Here is an 18825-nt window from a genome sequence, read left to right on the forward strand (position 1 = left end):
ATATTGACATGTCTAAGATAGCAAATAGCAAATATTTTTTCTCAATTTGTTATGTGTTAATTTTTTTAATAGTTGTTTTTTTTCCATGCTAAATGCAATATTTTTTTAGACCTTTTTTTTTTACCCCTACCACTCATCCATGAACAACTAGAGCTGTCTTGGATAACTCCATGCAGAGATCTGACAACTGTGTTGGCCTCTGTGATGAACTAGCAGCGTCTGCCAAGGCATGGGCAGGGAGAATTTGCCTTGCAGACAGTTCCAAAGAGAGGTAAAGGGTGTGTCCAAACTATGAAAAGGGAAGGGGTGTTCATAATAATTGTGCAAAGACACCAGATATAAGCTGAAAATGTTCCAGGCAGAAGGGATGTATGGCCATCCCAGACATAGGGAACAGCATCCTTGAGGAGGAGACTGAGGCCCAGAAGGCTGATGGGCCGCCTCCATGGAGGTCACACAGCTGGTAAGTGCAGAACTAACCTTGGACTCATTCATCTTCCATGCTTCAAGGCTACAGCTAACTCGCTGTACACCCTCAGGCAAGCCCCCTGTGTCTCTGGGTCTTAGATTCAATCTGTCTGTAAAGTGAGAAGTTGAGGCTTAAGCAATTCTAATGACTTTGCCAATACAGATCTCTGCTCTCTTCCCACTGGAGTTTTAAAACATCTAGTGAAAGCCAGTCACTCAGCATCTGTTCCTTTCCATCTTCTGCTCTTCCAGGGAGAAGGCTAGTGTCTTAGCTTGGGCTGCCATAATGAAATACCACAGACTGGATGGCTTACACAACAGGAAGTCATGTGTCACAGTTCTAGAATCTGGAAATCCGAGATCAAGATCCATCAGGGTACAGATTCTAGTGAGGGCTCTCTTCCTGGCTTGCAGATAGTCACCTTCTCACTGTATCTCCACATGGTCTTTCCCCCGAGTGTGAGCAGGGAGAGAAAATAAGAGCAAGCTCTCTCTGCTGTCTCCTCTCACAATATAATTCTATCGGACCAAGGCCCCACCCTTATGACCCCTTTTAACCTTAATTACTTTCTTATGGGCCCTCTGTCCAAATATAGTCATATTAGGGGTTAGGATGTCAACTTAATTTAGCAGGGACACAATTCAGTCCACAGTAGGCTGACACAGGGGACAGGATGCTCTGGGCTTGGCAGGAGTTTCAGGGGCATCTGAGCAGGCCTGTCAGCTTGTGAAGGATTGATTGCAGCTTTTTCAGTGCCAGAGCAAGTGGGACTGTCCTTGGCAGATGCGACCCTGAAACACTTCAGAGGATGAGCCATGATGCTCCAAAACCTCCTCTCTGACCTCACCTGGGCCTGAGGAATGCATCTCAGCCAGTCTAGCCATGGGCCTGGAGAGAAAACTAAGGTATGTTTCTGAAGGAATTGCTCACCAAGCTTTAGCAGGCATCCTGCCTGGGCTGGGCCAGTAGATGGAGAAAGCAAAGCTGAGTTCAGCTCAGAAGCTTTTATAAGACCATGGGCTTTTTTTTTTTTAATATATTTTATTTATTTATTCATGAGAGAGAGAGAGAGAGGGAGAGAGAGAGAGAGAGAGAGAGAGGCAGAGACATAGGCAGAGGGAGAAGCAGGCTCCCTGCAGGGAACCTGAGGCTGGACTTGATCCCAGAACCCCAGGATCACGACTTGAGTTGAAAGCAGATGCTCAACCGCTGAGCCACCCAGGCGCCCAAGACCATGGGCTTTTTGTCATCTGTCTGAGGTTGGATTCTGCCTCTTATACTGACTAGCTATGACATCTAAGACAAGTAACTTAATCTCTGTGCTCAGGTTTCTAAGTTAGGAATTTCAATAGCTGCTACTGACAGAAATCTTAATCTCTTAAACAACGGGGACATTTAGTTCTTTCCTGCCCACTTTCCATCTTTCTGCTTTGCCATCCTTAGCACATGCTGTCTACCTTCTAGGCTGCCTCATGTCCAAGATGAATGCAGGTGCCCTAGCCATCATATGTTCATTCCAGTTAGCAGGGGGAAGATAAGCAGAACACATATTTTACAGAGCTTTTCCAGGTGTCTGCTTTTTAAAAGTTTCAGAAGTCCTATCCAACATTTTCTCTTGTATCGTCTGAAATTTATTCAGGGGTACACCCTGTTGCAAGGAAGACTAGAAGTGTAGTCTCAGCTTGGCACATTGCTGCCCCAAATAATATTGGGGTTCTTTTCTGAAGTGAAAGGTTAGAATGGATATTGGGTAGGCGTCTTGCAAATTCTGTTAAAGTTTTTCTGTCTATAATTTGGAGGTTGTAATAATACCTACCACACAAGAGTGTTGTGTTGTCTTATACCCAGTAGGGATTCAATATATGTTAGCTAAATTATTGTCTATCAAGAGAGAATGAAGTGGAAAAGGAAAATAATGTTGGCATTACTATGAAGATAGTTTTGACCTCACAGACCCAATGAAAATGTCTCAGGGGATCTCCAGGACTCCAGATCACATTTTGAGAACTGCTGCTTGGAGAATCAGATTATTCTTGGATGGGATCACTAGCCAAGCTCCAGCACAACAATGAAAGAACATACAACCATCCTTTTGCCTTTATGAAGTTCAGATAATTTTTGTTAACAGATACCTAGTTTTTCTTTTTCCAAGATCTAGCATAATCTGCAATGCTCTTTCTGTGTATGTCTTTGTCTTTGGTCATTTTTAGAAGTGTAAACTCCATGAAAGCTTGCCAGCTTTATTTGCTGCTGTGCTCCAGGGCTTGACATGTGGATATAGATCTACACACAGAAACTCGACAATGTTGGAATTTGCCGACACCCTGTGCTCCTGGAAAACAGTGAAGGTTAAGACCTCCCCATCCCCACCCATCCATTGTGTTCTGGAAAATGGCTTATTACAAAGAACCACCCTTCCTTCCCCGTATGACTTAAGACTCACGGATGCACTCCTTGTTTACCTATGACTAGGCCAGACACAGATCCCCTAGATTCTCTTTCTTTGTCTCTAGCTGAGCCTTGTGTCCCGACTGATCAGTCACAACAAAATGCTTGCTAACTAAAATTCCATGAAGCCTCTCTCCTTCATCCAGGCCTCTGAATGGACTTTAGCCCACACTCAGCCTGAGCCAGCATACAGTCCCTCTTGAGAACAGGCTGGCCAGGGTGGAACGTTCTTGTATCTGCTATCCAGTTCTGCCACCCTTTTGTCCTACTTCTCCACACCTGATTTTTTGCAGCCTTGCTTACTCCTCTCTATAAAAGAAAAACCCTTTCTACCTAACTCTTGAGATGCTTACAGACCTTATAGTCAGAAGGTTCTCCCTATTGCAAGCCTTTTTCTCCCCTTGCAATAATCTTTTTGAATACAATCTCTCCTAAATCTGGATTTGTAAAAACATAAAAAAATAAAAAATAAAAATAAATCTGGATTTGTTTTCATCTTTTTGTTTTGTGGTTTAATTTGATTACTACTGAGGTTTCATTTTTATTCCCTATTAACCATTTGTTTTTTTTTAAATTTTTATTTATTTATGATAGTCACACAGAGAGAGAAGAGAGAGGCAGAGACACAGGCAGAGGGAGAAGCAGGCTCCATGCACCGGGAGCCCGACGTGGGATTCGATCCCGGGTCTCCAGGATCGCGCCCTGGGCCAAAGGCAGGCGCCAAACCGCCGCGCCACCCAGGGATCCCACCTATTAACCATTTGTATACTTTGGCGTAATGTCTGTTCATGGTCCCCACCCATTTATTTATCCACTGGGCTGTTAGTGACTTTCTCATCAATTTGATGAGGTTTGTCTCAATAAAGGACTTTTTGTGGTGTTTGTTGCATTTACTTTTCCCTGGTTACAGTTTGCTTTTTAATTTGGGTTTGCATTTTTGGGTTGAAATTTTAAGCCTCTGTGCTTTAGTGTATGAGAATGTTCACCCCTTACTATTAAGCATAAGGAATCCCCCATCACCGACATTTGGTAAATTGTGTTAATTGTGCGGTGCTTGCGTGGCTCAGTGAAGGAGTGTCTGCCTTTACTCAGGTCATTATCCCGAGGTCCCGGGATGGAGTCCCTGCATGGAGCCTGCTTCTCCCTCTGCCTATGTCTCTGCCTCTCTCTGTGTGTCTCATGAGTAAATAAATAAAATCTTAAAAATAAAACAAAATAGTGTTATTTGTGGTCGGTGTTGTCGTGGTTTAGTGGTTTACACTGGTGGACTTTCCCATGATGGTGGGCAAGGAGGAGCAAACTCCGAGGCGGTAAGGGCTCCTGTCGTGGAGACCCCTGGCCCACCAGGCCCAGCGCGGTGGGGGCTTCCCAGCGGGGGGCCTCAGCAGGTGGCAGTCACTCTCCTGGGACCCCGCCCCCTCGTTTTACACCATTGATACAGAGGGCTAGGCCAAAGGCCTCTTCTACAGATGAGAAAGCTGAGGTTCACAGAAAGGTGGGGGAGAGAGGTAAGCGGTTTCATAGCAGAAGCAAAAGCTGCCGCTGGGACGAGCGGATCTCTCCGCGGCTGGCGGGCGGGCGGGCGGGCAGGGCGACAGTCTGATCCGGGAGCTGGAGCCACGCCCCTCCCGGCCCCGGCCCCGCCCCCGCCCCTCCAGGCCCCGCCCCCGCCCCTCCAGGCCCCGCCCCTCCAGGCCCAGGCCCCGCCCCGCCAGGCCCCGCCCCGCCCGGCCCCGCCCCGCGGGCCGCGTTTCCTGCGCTGACCTCTGAGCGCAGCCGGGCTCATTCCAGAGCCCGCACAGCGCTGACTTCATTGGCTGCCTCGCCGTCCCCGCCCCCTGGAGACCTGCTGATTTTCGCAGCCAATCAGCAGGCGCGGCGGCGGCGGCGGCGGCGGCGGCGGCGAGTCTCGGCGGATCTCGGCGCCGAGGTACCGGGGCCCGCAGGAGGGGCCGCGGCCCTGGGGCGGGGACCGCGGGGGCCCTCCGCGGCGTCGTGGCGGGGGGGCGCGAGCCACCCTTCCGCCTCCGGGGCGGGCCGCGCTCCTGCGTCGGGAGGGGCGGCGACCGCCACGGTCCGGGGTGGCTGAGGTTGCCGGGATGGAGGGCGGAGGGCGGAGGTCGTGCCTTGGCGGATTGTGGGGGTCGCGTCGGTCTAAGTCTGGGAGCGGCCGCCCCCCTGCGCGGGAGGGGCTCTGAGGGAAAGCCGCCGGGGCCCCTTGCGGGCCCTGAGCTCTGACGGGGAGGCGGGGCCCTGGGGCGCCCGCGGAGAGGGGAGCGGGCGGGCGGCGCGGTCGCGGGGGGGCCGCTGGCTGCTCCCGGGGTCCTGCGGGCTCCACGCCGGCTCTGGTGCGGCCGTCGTTCCCTGAGCTTGAGGTTCCGTGTTCCGGAACCTCATTCGGGCAGTTCCAGGGGGGGAAGCGGGTCGTGAGGCTTTTGCACTTGGCTGGAGGTGAACATAAAAACCGGACGTGGGATGTAATGAAGGCAAAGGGACCTGTGGAAAACTGGGCGAATGTCTCAGTTGGACGAGAGTTTTCTGCCCAGCTGGGCCCACAATACTACGGTAATTCAAGCTTGCCTGTATTGGAAATCCGAGTATTTTATTCTCCTGGATCTCATAAGCAAGCGCCCTCAGTCTTGACCTTCTTGGTGAGGATACTTTGCAATGTGTAAAGTATTGAACAAGAATTTTTTGGCACAAAAGTTCCGAGTTGCGAGGAAGCTGGGAACAGCCCTTCCCTCTCATTGCAAAGGATCCCAGCAGCTTCTTTACTCCTCTGAGACCAAAAAGAGAAGTTGTTTATCTGGTGGGTTTCGGGGAGGGACCAGCTATGGACGAGGGACAAGGGGGAAAGGAGGGATTCTTTGATTTTTCTAAGAAGTCTGCAGTCAGGGAAAAATACTGTTTTTACATGCTTCTCACCCTCCATCCCAACTAGCGGAGAACGCTCTTTCTGTACTGATGGTGTCTGTTGAATATTTATAATGGGTCAGGGAAAGGAGTCATCCCTAACCGGACACTTCTCTTTAGTGTAGCTGCAGAGGAATGAACGTACCTTATGTGGAATTAACCCTGGGGTTTGGTTTTCAGTTAAGAAAATGAGGCAGAAGGAAGTATTAACCAAGACCCTCCAAGGCCCCGCCATTGTCTGTAGGACTCCAACCAGCCACGTTTACATGTTTGAGAACAGTGGTGGGGACTCGGGGGACTCCTCTGAGGAAGAGTCCCACCATGTGGCTCTGCGGCCCCGGGGCAAGGAGCGCCACCAGAAGAAGGGTGCCCACCACCCTCGCCAGCCAGGAGCAGGGGACGTGGTGCTGCTGCAGCGCGAGCTGGTCCAGGAGGACAGCCTCAACAAGCTTGCTCTTCAGTATGGCTGCAAAGTAAGAAACCTCGCAGGTGAAGGTGTCCCCTGCCCCATGGTTCCTGTGTATTTCAGGAACGCAGGAACTCACTGAAGCATGGGGGCCCTTGCTGCCCCTTCCTGACCGTCTCTCCCCACCACCCCCAGCAAGGTGGTTTGGAGAGGCCTGTTGTAGCAGAAGACTCTTCCCATCTAACCAGAGCTGGAAGGCAGGTGGAAGCACTTTCAATTCTGAACCTTGGGATCATGAAAAGTGAGGGTTAGGAGTCTCATGTGTTGGAGCAGTTCCCAATCTACAAAGTACTTCTCTCCCTGTCCCTCCAAACTGAATTCTGGAATTTTTTTTTTTTTTTTAAGTAGGCTCCACACCCGGTGCAGGGCTTGAACTTGGCGACCCTGAGATCAAGACCTGGGCCGAAATCAAGAGTCAGATGCTCAACTGACTGAACCACCCAGGTGTCCCCCAAAGACACATTTTATTTAAGACCTACTAGGGTCAAAGATGCCAGGCAGAATTTATCCAAGATTTGTTTGCTAGGCTTGCTTTTCTCTCTCCTTCTCATTTTCTGACCCTTTCTTGCTGGTTGTACCTTATTTGGTCAAATTTTACAGTCTCTCACTTAGAACTGCATGATCTAGCCTTTGTACACTGTGTATCTATATAACCCTGTTTCTCTCTTTAATTATGTTTTTAGCATTCAGAGTGATTAACATGGCAAAGTAAGTAGGAAAAGTATTTACAGAATTGCTGCATTTTCTCCTAGATTGAAACTATTTATTTCATTTTGCTAATTACGCTGTTACAACTTTCCATGGCCTCCCCTAAGGCTGTCTAACCAATTTATTTTAAAAATCTTTTCCTCCTTAGTTTCTTGTCATTTATCTAACAAGGCTCAAATGGTTAAACACAGTTTATAGGATGTTGTGGTATTTCCCAGAGGAAATAAACAGGCTGGTCTCTAGGGACACATAGTGTCTCAATTGTACTGAGATATATGACTCTCTTAATAAGTTTCTGTAGGCATACTATATGGTTTATGGAACATGGGCTGAAAATGAATCTCACCCTACCACTGAGTGGATGCAGTGGGCTTCTTGGAACAGTGACGTTTAATAAATCTGTGAAGATTATATATATATAATATGTATATTATATATTATATATATATAATGCCTCTGATAAGTAACCATTTTCCAATTTAAATTTGGGTGTCATTTTATTAAGGGAAAAAAACAGGTCTCAAGAACCTTATGCTTTAGTTTCAGGACATGATAAATTAACAATGTCCACCAGCCCAATTCAGTTAGATGATAAAAACAATTACTCAATAAGTGAAGTAATGGAGATGATTGATTTGAATCAGGTGCTACCTAAAGGTCTTTTGATTTTATTTACACTCTAGTTAAAGTGGGCTCGTGAGTCAAAACCCATTTCTGATGCTTTCAGTAAGTTCCAAACGTTAGCTTGAGGGAGGGTTTATCTTTGACTTACATTCTGCACCACCCCTCCCTCAAGATTGTGGAAGGAATTTGTCAGTGAACTTTGTTACCTTATAAAACTCTTAGTGGTGTTCCTTTCTCTTCCAGTCCTAATATTGGAACAGAGGATTTCAGTCCATATTTTCCAACTCCATTTGTGATTCTCTGTAGGTTTCTAATTCTCCGAAGTATTGTGAAATCCTCAGTGTATTAACTCTAGATTGCATTTATTTAAACAATAAGTTTATATGCCATACAGTACTTCTGGGCAAGAAAACATGGTAGAATCATGAGAACATACCTCTTAAAACGTTATTACTGTTAAAGTAGGTTCTGAGTGTCTGTGGAGCTGGCTGAGGCTTCCTGTTTGGAGATTGCCAATGTAATCAGCTACTAAATTGGGTCTTGTTGTGGGGAGGGAAGTCAGCCAGATGGGGGCACTGTTGCCTCAAAAGTTAAAAGAAATACAAAGGACTTTTGCTTTTTCAGTGCCCGGGTTGGCTTTCACCTAAAAGCATTTTGTTGCAGTCATACTTTAAACAAACACTGTTTTCCAAGACTGATTTACGTTATTATACTTGTTAATATGTATGGAAATGTGATGATTAAGCTATGCATTTAGGCTGAGTTAAAGCCAAAAATCAGTTATTCAGCCTAAACTGATTTTGTGTATAGGTGCAGTATTCCAGTATTCATCAGATTCCTAAGCGGGGTGGGCTTGGATTGTCTTCCAGAAAGAGGTGCTTTTTTTTGATATTCTAAGGAGTTTACATATTTTGTGACGTTTGTCTTCATGGCTTCCCTAGGTCGCAGATATCAAGAAAGTCAACAACTTCATCAGAGAACAAGACTTATATGCTTTGAAATCTATTAAAATTCCAGTGAAAAATCATGGGATCCTAACAGAGACCCACAAAGAACTCAGACCCCTCCTGAGCCCATCCTCAGAGACAAGAGTGACCTTCGAGGAGCAGCCAGATCCAGATAGAGCGGCTGTAGGCACCGGTGCCCTGTCCAGCCCACTGACGGATTTCTTTAAGGGCATTGACCAGAATATTGAGCGTGCAGTGCAGTCAGAAATCTTTTTAAATGAAAGTTACTGTGTAGAGACCTCCAGTCAGCCGCTGCTTCCAGCTCCTCCGAAGACCTTGACAAATGGTGCAGACTGTGGAATTCAGTGGTGGAATGCTGTTTTTATCATGCTTCTAATTGGGATTGTTTTACCAGTGTTTTATTTGGTCTATTTTAAAATGCAGTCTACTGGCGAGATCCCCAGTAGCTTGAACACAACTACTGTCCCCAATGGCTCGATGGCTATGAGTGCAATTCCAGGGCAAGCCCCCAAATTAGTAGTTCCGGTGCCAACCATCCCCTCTTCAGATGGCCATTTCAGTCCAACCACCCGGGCAGGGAACTAGCTCTTGTCATTTCTAAAGAATCAGGCCAGCATCAGCATTTGACTTCCTGATGTGTATCACCTGACTTCATCCATCTCCTAAGGTGCTGCATTTCCTTTTCTGTGACCTATGGACACATCTTAGAAGCCACTATTGTGTTCCCCATAACACTCACCTGGGGAATAGGCTCTCCTAATCCAAGGCTGTGAGGACCAAAGCACCAGCACCCTCGGCCCTCTACATCCAGAAGGTACAGCAAGAGAGACACTTACACGTGACACATGGCGTTTCTTGAAGGTACATAGTGGACTGGCACTGCGTGGGTCCCCACATTCGATTTATTTAGAAGTTGAGGAGCAGCATTGGACCTTCAGTGTGGGAGCCTCTGGGGTTCACTTTAGTCACTTGGCTGCAAGGTCTCCTGCCTGCTGAGAAGAGATGACTGGCTGTGACAAATGATGTTCTTTGTCTCCCTGGCAAAGGTGCTGTCCAGTAGTGGTGAACGTCACCCTGTTTTGGAGTATACAAATTATAACAAGCTCTGTTGCATAGTTGTCCCACCAGTTAGCCTTTTTGAGGCAGTGTCGCTTCCAAAATTTAAAAAAGCCCTAAATCCGAATTACCCTAATGTTGTGTAAATGGCAGTTCTGTTCCTTGTACTTCTAGAACTACTTAGTGATCCACAGGCCTACTTTTAAGCTGCTGCATATTGTGGCCAGCACTTCCTGGCCAGAACATTTGGAGGCTGTTGCTCAGTTTCACCAGAGGTACATCCCCACCCCAGTGGCTAACCGGATTACCTGTTAGCATTTTTGGAAAGAATTCCTATTGGTCAGTGTCTGGAGCTAAGTAGGTACAAAGAGAAAGATGACTGTTCATCCAGAAGTGTCACATGTTGGGATCTCGGTGATAGGCACACTCATCAGTCCAGCGTTGCTGAGAGCAGCAGTCTCGAGTGTACCTGTAAGGGAGGTACAGGGAGAATCAGTGTGCTTCCTACTGCTTCCCTGACTAATCTTAGGAAGTCTAGAGCCATTGCCCCAGAAGGGGGCTCGGTGTTTTTCCTTGGGTAAATACACTTTAGATAGTGTAGCTCATGGTGTTAAAAGACCAAACGACTTAATGGAGGTGAATCTTGCTGTGAAGGCCATAAATCCCTGATGGGTCAGGCTCCCATCAGCCTGAGGTTTTCCCATTTCCTATACAGCTGCAGTCATGCTGGAGGCTCACGGGGGGTGTGGGTCAGCCTCTGAAGCAGGGCAAAAGCCTGTTTGGACAGAGCCCATCTTGGTCCCATGGAAGCGTGGAAATGGGCTTACATGGCTGATGGCTGAGGCTCAGAGAAGCCTGCCACCAGGGAGGAAAACACACTGCACAAATGCTGAGCTTTGAGCGTGATTTATGTCATTCATCAGGCCTAGAGATAAATTGAGATGTCATGTAAGAGGAGGCGAGTAGGGCAGAAGAGTACTTAAAATGGGCTTCTGGTTTTTCTCTTCCCAGCTATGTGAAAAACAATTTGCTCTTGGTCTGATTAGTAAATTTAAAGAATCTTCAAAAGTAAATCTTTTCTTCAAAACCAAAATGATCTTCAGGATTAAATGACCTTGTGAATCTTTGCTGCAGGAAATGTTTTGATCATGTGAATGCTTTTCCAGCCAAATGTTTGTACTCCCTGTGCCCCTGGAGGCCACAGGTTTCTCTAACACATCACCATTAACTTCGCCAGGCAGAGCTCGGAGTCTCATGGGAAAATGGCTTCTGTCAAGCTAAGAATAAGTATCTGTATCCTTTACTTTTTAAAATGAAATAAAATAATTTCTTCTGTGAAGGACAATTGATTCTTCTTTTTTTTTTTTTCTTTTAATATGGAGAGGGTGGTAATTCAGAATTGAAAGATGGACGACAGTGTTGGAGAATATGGAGGTGAGGCCTGCCCAGGGCTTGTGCTCAAGATTACCCCAACAGGTGAAGAACAGAAGTGGTAAACAGCACAGTCCTGTGGATTGCTCTGTATAATGTGCCTTAAAGTGGTTTTATTAAGTATGTGTAAGAGATACTGTGAAGCTCACTTTCTACACATTTTGCTACATTTTTGGTGTCTTAGGAGTTAACGTTTTAAATAAATAGATTTGATAGGTAGTGTTCGGTCCTTTTGACTGAACTATAGTACCCAATGTTGTGGACACTGAGGGAATTTGTCATCAGGCAAACGATGCTCCCTTTTTACTTTGGGATGGCAGAGACTAAGCAGAAGTCTCAGGTTTACAGTGCAGGACTGCCCAGCCAAGGCCATGACACAGTCCTTCCTCGGGAAGGTAGTTCTTTAAATTGCCTCTGTTAATAGTGAAGTTGGCCTGAAGTTGAGGGAGAATGATAAAGGTTCTTTCTCTGCATCCACACCAGCATCTGTCATCTCTTGTCTTTTTGATGAGAGCCAGTCTAACAGACATGAGGTGATGTCTCACTGTGGTTTTGATCTGCATTTCCCTAATAATTATGGTAAGCACCTTTTCATGTACCTGTTGGCTGTTTGTATAACTTATTTGGGAAAATGTCTATTCAGAAGTTTTGCCCATTTCTAAACTTTATATATATACACATATATATACATACATATATATAATTTACTGCTGAGTTGTGTGAGCTCTTTATATATTTTGGCTATTAACTCTTTATTGGATACATGATTTACCAATATTTTCCCGCATTCTTTAGGTTGTCTTCATTTTGTTGATTGTTTCTTTTGCTCTGCAGAAGCTTTTTAGTTTGATATAGTCCCACTTGTTTATTTTTGCTTCTGTTCCTTATGCTTTTGGTGTCATAATCCAGAAAATCATTGCCAAGACCAGTGTCAAGGAACTTACCACCTATGATTTTTTCTAGGAGTTTTATGGTTTCTGGTGTTGCATTCAAGTCTTTTTTAGTTAATTTTTGTGAGTGGAAAAAGGTATGGGTCTGCTTTCATTCTTTTACACATGAATATTGATTTTCTCAGCACCATTTATTGAGGAGAGTGCCTTTTCTCCATTGAGTATTCTTGGCTCCCTTCTCAATATGACTATACATGCATGGATGTATTTTTGGGTTCTCATTTCTGTTCTCTTGGTTTGTATCTGTTCTAATGCCAGCACCATACTGTTTTAATTACTATAGCTTTATAATATAGTTTGAAATCAGGAAGTGTGGTGTCCTGCTTTGTACTTCTTTCTTAGGATTCCTTTGGCTATTCAGAGTCTTTTGTCCTTGCATATAAATTTTAGGTTTTTTTTTTTTCTACTTATGTAAAATTTGCCATTGGAATCTTAACAGGAATAGAATTGAATCTATAGATGGCTTTGAGTAATATGGAAATGTAAACAATATTCAATTTCCCCAACCCATGAACACAGGATACCTTTCTGTTTATTTTTAACTTCTTTCATCAATGTTTTGTAGTACTCAGTGTAGAGCTCTTTCACCTCCTTGGTTAAATTTATTCTTAAATATGTAATTGTTTTTGATACTGTAAATGGGATAGCTTTCTTTATTTCTTTTCAGATAATTCATTGTTAGTGTATAGACAGGCTACTGGTTTTATATGTTAATTTTGTATCCTAGAATTTTACTGAATTCATTGATTAGATCTAACAGGTTTTTTTTTATGGTGTCTTTAGGATTTTATATATGTAAAATCATGTCATCTACAAATAGATGTATCTACAAATAGATACAATTTTAACTTTTTTTTTTCTTTTTTCAGTTTTCTGCTTTTTATTTATTTATTTATTTTTTCTTGCCTGATCACTCTGGCTTGAGCTTCCAGTACTATGTTGAATAAGCACCATTGTTTTGTTCCTGAGCTCGGGGGAAAAAAAGCTTTCACTCCATCATTAGGCATAGTGTTAGCTGAGGAGTTGTCATATAGGGCCTTTATTATGTTGAGATACCTTCCTCTTATACCTAATTTGTTGTTAAGAATTTTTATCATGAGCAGATGTTGAATTTTGTCAAATGTTTTTTCTCCGTCTATTGAAAGGATCATGATTTTTGTCCTTCATTTTATTAATAAGGTATATCACATTGATTTGCATATGTTAGACTACCTTCCATCCCTGGAATAAATCCCACTTGATCATGGTGAATGATCTCTATAATGTACTGCTGAATTTGTTTTGCTGGTATTTTATTGAGAATTTTTGCCCCTATATTCATAGGGGTATTGGCCTATAGTGTCCTTTTCTGGCTTTGATATCAGGTAATGCTGGCTTCTTAAAATAAGTTTGGAAATGTTCTCTCCTCTCTCTTAAGTTTGAGAAGGTTTGGCATTAATTCTTTAAATGTTTATCTTTTTCAAACAAACCTTTTCAACAAGCCTTTTAAAGGTTTATCTTTTCAAAGAGCCAGTTCTTTTATTAGTCTTTTCCATTGTTTTCCTATTCTCTATTTCATTTATCTGCTCTAATCTTTATGTCCTTCTTTCTGCTAACATTGTGTTTACTATGTTCTTCTTCTAGTTTCTTAAAATGTTAAATTGTTTATTTAAGATCATTCCTGTTTCTTAGTGTAGGTGCTTGTTGCTATGAATTTTCTTTTTCTTTTTAAGATTTTATTTATTCCTGAGACACAGAAAGAGAGAGAGGCAGAGACACAGGCAGAGGGAGAAGCAGGTAGAGGGAGAAGCAGGCTCCATGCAGGAAGCCCGACATGGGACTCAATCCCAGGTCTCTAGGATCACACCCTGGACTGAAGGCAGCACTAAACTGCTGAGCCACCCGGGCTGCCCTGAATTTTCTTTTAAGAACAGCTTTTGCAGTTGTATTCCATAAATTTTGGTATGTTGTGTTTCCATTTTTGTTTGTTGCAGGATACTTTTTATTCCCTTTAATTACCTCTTTGATCCATTTGTTGTTCAGAAGAGTGGTATTTTTCATTTATCCATGAATTTTCCAGTTTTCTTCCTATTATTGATTTCCAATTTCATACCATTATGTTCAGAGAAGATACTTAATATGATTTTAATCTTCTTGAACTTGCTTAGACTTGTTTTGTGGCCTAATATATGGTCTGTCCTAGAAAATGTTCCATTGGTGATTGACAGGAATGTGTACTCTCCTGTTGTAGGATAATAATGTTCTGTATATATGTTAGGTTCATTTGGTCTATAGTGTTGTTCAAATCCAATTTTTTTTTATTGATTCTCTGGATCTATATTATTGAAAGTGAGGTATTAAAAGTCTCCAACAATTACTGTATTTCTGTTTATTTCTCCTTTATCCTCTGTTTTGCCTTATATGTTTAGGTGCTCCAATGTTGGATGCATAAATATTTGCCATTTTATATCTTTTTGGTGGATTGACCCCTTTATCATTATGTAATGATCCTCGGTGTCTCTTGCCATTTTTAGTAAGTCTGTTTTGTTTGGTGTAAGCACAGCTATCCCTGTTTTGTTGTTTTTGTTTGGTTACTGTTTGCTTGAAATATCTTTTTCCATCTTTTCACTCATAGTCTGTTTCTTTGAGGCTAAAGTGAGTCTCTGGTAGGCAGCATATCATTGGGTCTTGTAGTTTTCTTTCTTTCTTTTTTTTTTAATCCATTCAGCTATTTTATGTCTTGTGGCTGAAGAATTTAATCCACATATGTTTAAGGCAATTATTGATAGGTAATTGCCTATTTCATTAATTGCTATTTCATTAACTATTTTCTGGTTATTTTATAGATCCATTATTCCTTGTTTCTTATCCTACTGTCTTGTTTTGTAATTTGGAGTCTTTTGTATCAGTATGCTTTGAATTCTTTATCATATTATTTTTTGTGATAACTACAGGTTTTCCTGTTGTGGCTACCACAAGGCTTACATAGCATACCTTAGAATTATAACACCTTGGGGCACCGGAGTGGCTCAGTCAGTTAAGCATCTGCCCTCAGGTGAGGTCATGATCTTGGGGTCCTGGGATTGAGCCCCACAATGGGCTCTCTGCTCAGCAGGGAGTTTGCTTCTCCCTCTCCCTCTGTGATGTCTCTCACTCTTGCTTGTGCACTCTCTCTCTCTCTCTCTGTCTCTCTCAATCAATCTATATATATATATATATATTTATTTTATTTTTAAGATTTTATTTATTCATGAGAGACAGAGAGAGAGAGAGAGGCAGAGATTCAGGCAGAGGGAGAAGCAGGCTCCATGCAGGGAGCCTGATGTGGGACTCAATCCCAGGTCTCCAGGATCATGCCCTGGACTGAGGTGGCACCAAACCACTGAGCCACCTTGGCCCCCCTAAAATATTTTTTTTTTATTTTTAATATTTTGTTTATTTATTCATGAGAGAGACAGAAAGAGAGAGGCAGAGAAATAGGCAGAGGGAGAAGCAGGCTCCATGCAGGGAGCCGGATGTGGGGCTTGATCCCAGGACTCAAGGATCCTGAGTCAAAGGCAGACACTCAACCACTGAGCCACCCAGGCGTCCCTAAAATATTTTTTAAAAAGAATTATAACACCTTATTTTAAACTGATAACAATTTAACTTCCATAACATTCCTAGGCTACACTTTTACTTCTTTCTTACATTTTAGGTTATTGATGTTAAGATTTACATATTTTATATTGTTTAACCAATAACATCATAATTATGGTTATTTTTACTATTTTTTATCTTTTAGAGCTGTAAGTGAATTATGCATCACAATTACTGTTTTACAGAATCTAATTTTGACTATACATTTACCATTACCAGATAGTTTTGTGTTACTTTCTTATTTTTTATCATGTTAATCAGCTCCTTTTAATTTCACTAAAGAAATCCCTTTAACATTTCTTGGAAGGCAGGTTTAGTGGTGATGAATTCCCTCAGCTTTTGTTTAGGAAAGTATAGCTCTCCATTTCTGGAGGACAATTTTGCTGGGTATAGAATTCTTTGCTGACAATTTTTTTCTTTCAGTATTGTAAATATATCATCCCTGGCCTGAAATATTTCTGTTGAGAAATCTGCTGGTAGTCTTATGGGGATTCCATTGTATGTAACTTCTTTTTATTGCTGCTATGACAATTCTTTGTCTTTGTCTTTTGACATTTTATTATAATATGACACAGTGTAGCCCTATTCAGGTTCAACCTATTTTTCATCAAGTCTACCTACTTAGTTTATTTTTGGGTTGTCCAACATAGTTTTTAAAAATTTTTATTGTGGTAAAATATATGTAACATATACCATTTAAGTGTACAATTCCATGTTATTAAGTACATTTAGCCTTGTGCAACCATCACCACTATTCATTTCCAGAACTTTCATCTTCCCAGATAGAAACTCATTTATTAAAGACTCTCATTTTCCCCTTCCCCCAGCCCCTGGTAGACCTCCTGTCTCTATGAATTTGTCTACTCTAGTAGTCAGTTCCATATAAGTGGAAACATATGCTCATATTTGTCTTTTTGTATGTGTGCCTAGCTTATTTCACGTAGTGTATTGTCTTCACAGTTCATCCATGTTGCAGCATGTGTCAGAATTTCATTTAGATGGAATAATTTCATTTGTGTGTGTGTGTGTATATATATATATATAATTCCATTATATGGATATATATATCCATTATATATATCATATATATAAGATATATAAATATAAACTATAAATATAAAATATTTATAAAAATTATATTTATAAAATATAAATACCACATATAAATATTTTATATATAATTTTTATATATTGTATATATATAATTTATATATAAATACCACATTTTGTTTATCCATTTATGCATTGATGTACATTTGGATTGCTTCCATTAACATAGCTTTAAAGGGATCCATTTAAATAGATTTGTAGTGGGATCCCTGGGTGGCGCAGCGGTTTGGCGCCTGCCTTTGGCCCAGGGCACGATCCTGGAGACCCAGGATCGAATCCCACATCGGGCTCCCGGTGCATGGAGCCTGCTTCTCCCTCTGCCTGTGTCTCTGCCTCTCTCTCTCTCTCTGTGACTATCATAAATAAATAAAAATTTAAAAAAATATATTAAAAAATAAATAAATAAATAAATAGATTTGTAGTGTTTTCTTTTTGCCCTTCATCAGAGAGCCAGAAATCTCACATTTGAATATTATTTTTGATAGAAAAAAAATTTAATTGCCAACAATTGTTACCTTTCTTCCTTTCTCCCTCCCATCTTTTTTTTTTTTTAATATTTTATTTATTCATTAAAGACACAGAGAGAGAAAGGCAGAGACATAGGCAGAGGGAGAAGCAGGCTCCGGGCAAGGAGCCTGATGCAGGACTCGATCCTGAGACTGTGGGATCATGCCCTGATCCAGGGGTAGGTGCTCAACTGCTGAGCCACCCAGGCGTCCCCCTTTTTATTAAAGTAAATTCACAGGACGCCTGGGTGGCTCAGTGGTTGAGCGTCTGCCTTAGGCTCAGGGCATGATCCCAGAGTACCAGGATTGAGTCCCACATCAGGCTCCCCACAGGGAGTCTGCTTCTCCCTCTGCCTGTCTCTCTGCCTCTCTCTGTGTGTGTCTCTCATGAATAAATAAATAACATCTTTAAAAAAATAAAAAACTAAATTCACTGACTCATTCGTTCGTTCATTCATTCATTCATTCATTCGACTCTATGTTGACTATATGCCTGGCCCTGTAGGAGATACAGCTGTAGGTAGGGACAGTGTCCCAGCCCTGGTAGAGTTTACCTTTCAAAGAGACAGTAAACAATAGACAATAAAACAATCATTTCAGATATGAAAAGTGCTATGAAGATGTTATCAGGGAATGTTGGTAGGTATACATGTATAGGGGAAAAATGGGGAGTGTACTTTGGAGTTCTGAGGACATGATATTTGAACTGCATCCATGTCAGAATCCTGAAAGATCTCATCAAGTAGTCCATATTCCCTTTTTAAATTTTTTTAAAGGCTTTATTTACAAAAAATAAAATAAAAATAAAAAAATAAATAAAGGCTTTATTTACTTGAGAGTGACACACAGCAGAGCAGGGGGAAGGATAGAGGGAGAAGCAGACTTCCCACTGAGTAGGGAGCCCAAGACTCCAGGATCATGACCTGAGCTGAAGGCAGATGCTTAACCAACTGAGCCACCCATGTGCCCCCATATTCCCTTTCAGTTGTACTCTGAAGCCTTTGGGGAAAAAAATAAATTTTCAATAGACAAAAACTATATATGCAGGGAATACTTAAAAGACAACATGGGGGGAAAGCCAGTCAGATATACATTTTCCATAACTACTTGAGGAAAGAGGAAAAAGGAAGAAAGTCTCAGTGTTATTGCCTAAAACATCACCTGGCACAGAAGAGCATTGTCCAGAGTTCTGAACACAGTCCCCTGTGCAGCTCTTCTGAGGTGGTTTGGAGGCCTGGGCATCACCTGATCCAGAGAACAATAATCAGCACCGGAAGCAGTTGGTAAGAGCAGACAAAGGGGCAGATTTCTGTAAGGTAATGTTGGAATTTCAGTTTCCCAGTCGGCTGGTGTTGAAATGCTGCTGCAGAGTGGGACAGTGTTTGCAGCTTTGATTACAGGATGTTCTTTTTAAGATTTTTACTTATGAGAGAGGGAAAGAGAGAGCACGGTCATGCATGAGCAGGGGGAAGCAGACTCCCCGCTGAGCACAGAGCCTGCCGGGCTTGATCCCAGGACCCTGAGATCAGGACTTGAGTGAAAGGCAGATGCTTAACTC

At 42.6% G+C, this 18825-nt stretch overlaps 1 protein-coding gene across 5 annotated transcripts; it reads left to right on the forward strand.

The window, feature by feature from the left end:
- Positions 1–4790: 4790 nt before the first annotated feature.
- Positions 4791–10991, forward strand: LYSMD4 (LysM domain containing 4). 5 transcript variants are annotated; one of them, XM_041753402.1, is made up of 3 exons: positions 4791–4847; positions 6011–6303; positions 8570–10991. In XM_041753402.1, exons 2-3 carry the CDS (start codon positions 6019–6021, stop codon positions 9179–9181), a joined length of 897 nt encoding a protein of 298 aa, XP_041609336.1. In that variant the 5' UTR covers positions 4791–4847; positions 6011–6018; the 3' UTR covers positions 9182–10991. The 5 variants fall into 5 exon arrangements, with proteins under 5 accessions (XP_041609336.1, XP_041609337.1, XP_041609335.1 ...); XM_041753403.1 differs by lacking the exon at positions 4791–4847 and adding an exon at positions 4877–4991; XM_041753401.1 differs by lacking the exon at positions 4791–4847 and adding an exon at positions 5011–5568.
- The last annotated feature ends 7834 nt before the right edge of the window (positions 10992–18825 follow it).

The sequence above is a fragment of the Vulpes lagopus genome, chromosome 4, assembly GCF_018345385.1.
Source record: "Vulpes lagopus strain Blue_001 chromosome 4, ASM1834538v1, whole genome shotgun sequence".
NCBI lineage: Eukaryota > Metazoa > Chordata > Mammalia > Carnivora > Canidae > Vulpes > Vulpes lagopus.

Excerpts from the sequence above, each read along its gene's own strand:
- LYSMD4 (XM_041753400.1), top strand. The coding sequence starts at position 5,398 with ATGAAGGCAAAGGGACCTGTGGAAAACTGGGCGAATGTCTCAGTTGGA. Across the intron at positions 5,483-6,010 it reads GCTGGGCCCACAATACTACG|TTAAGAAAATGAGGCAGAAG; the intron begins GTAATTCAAGCT and ends TTTGGTTTTCAG. Across the intron at positions 6,304-8,569 it reads CTCTTCAGTATGGCTGCAAA|GTCGCAGATATCAAGAAAGT; the intron begins GTAAGAAACCTC and ends TGGCTTCCCTAG.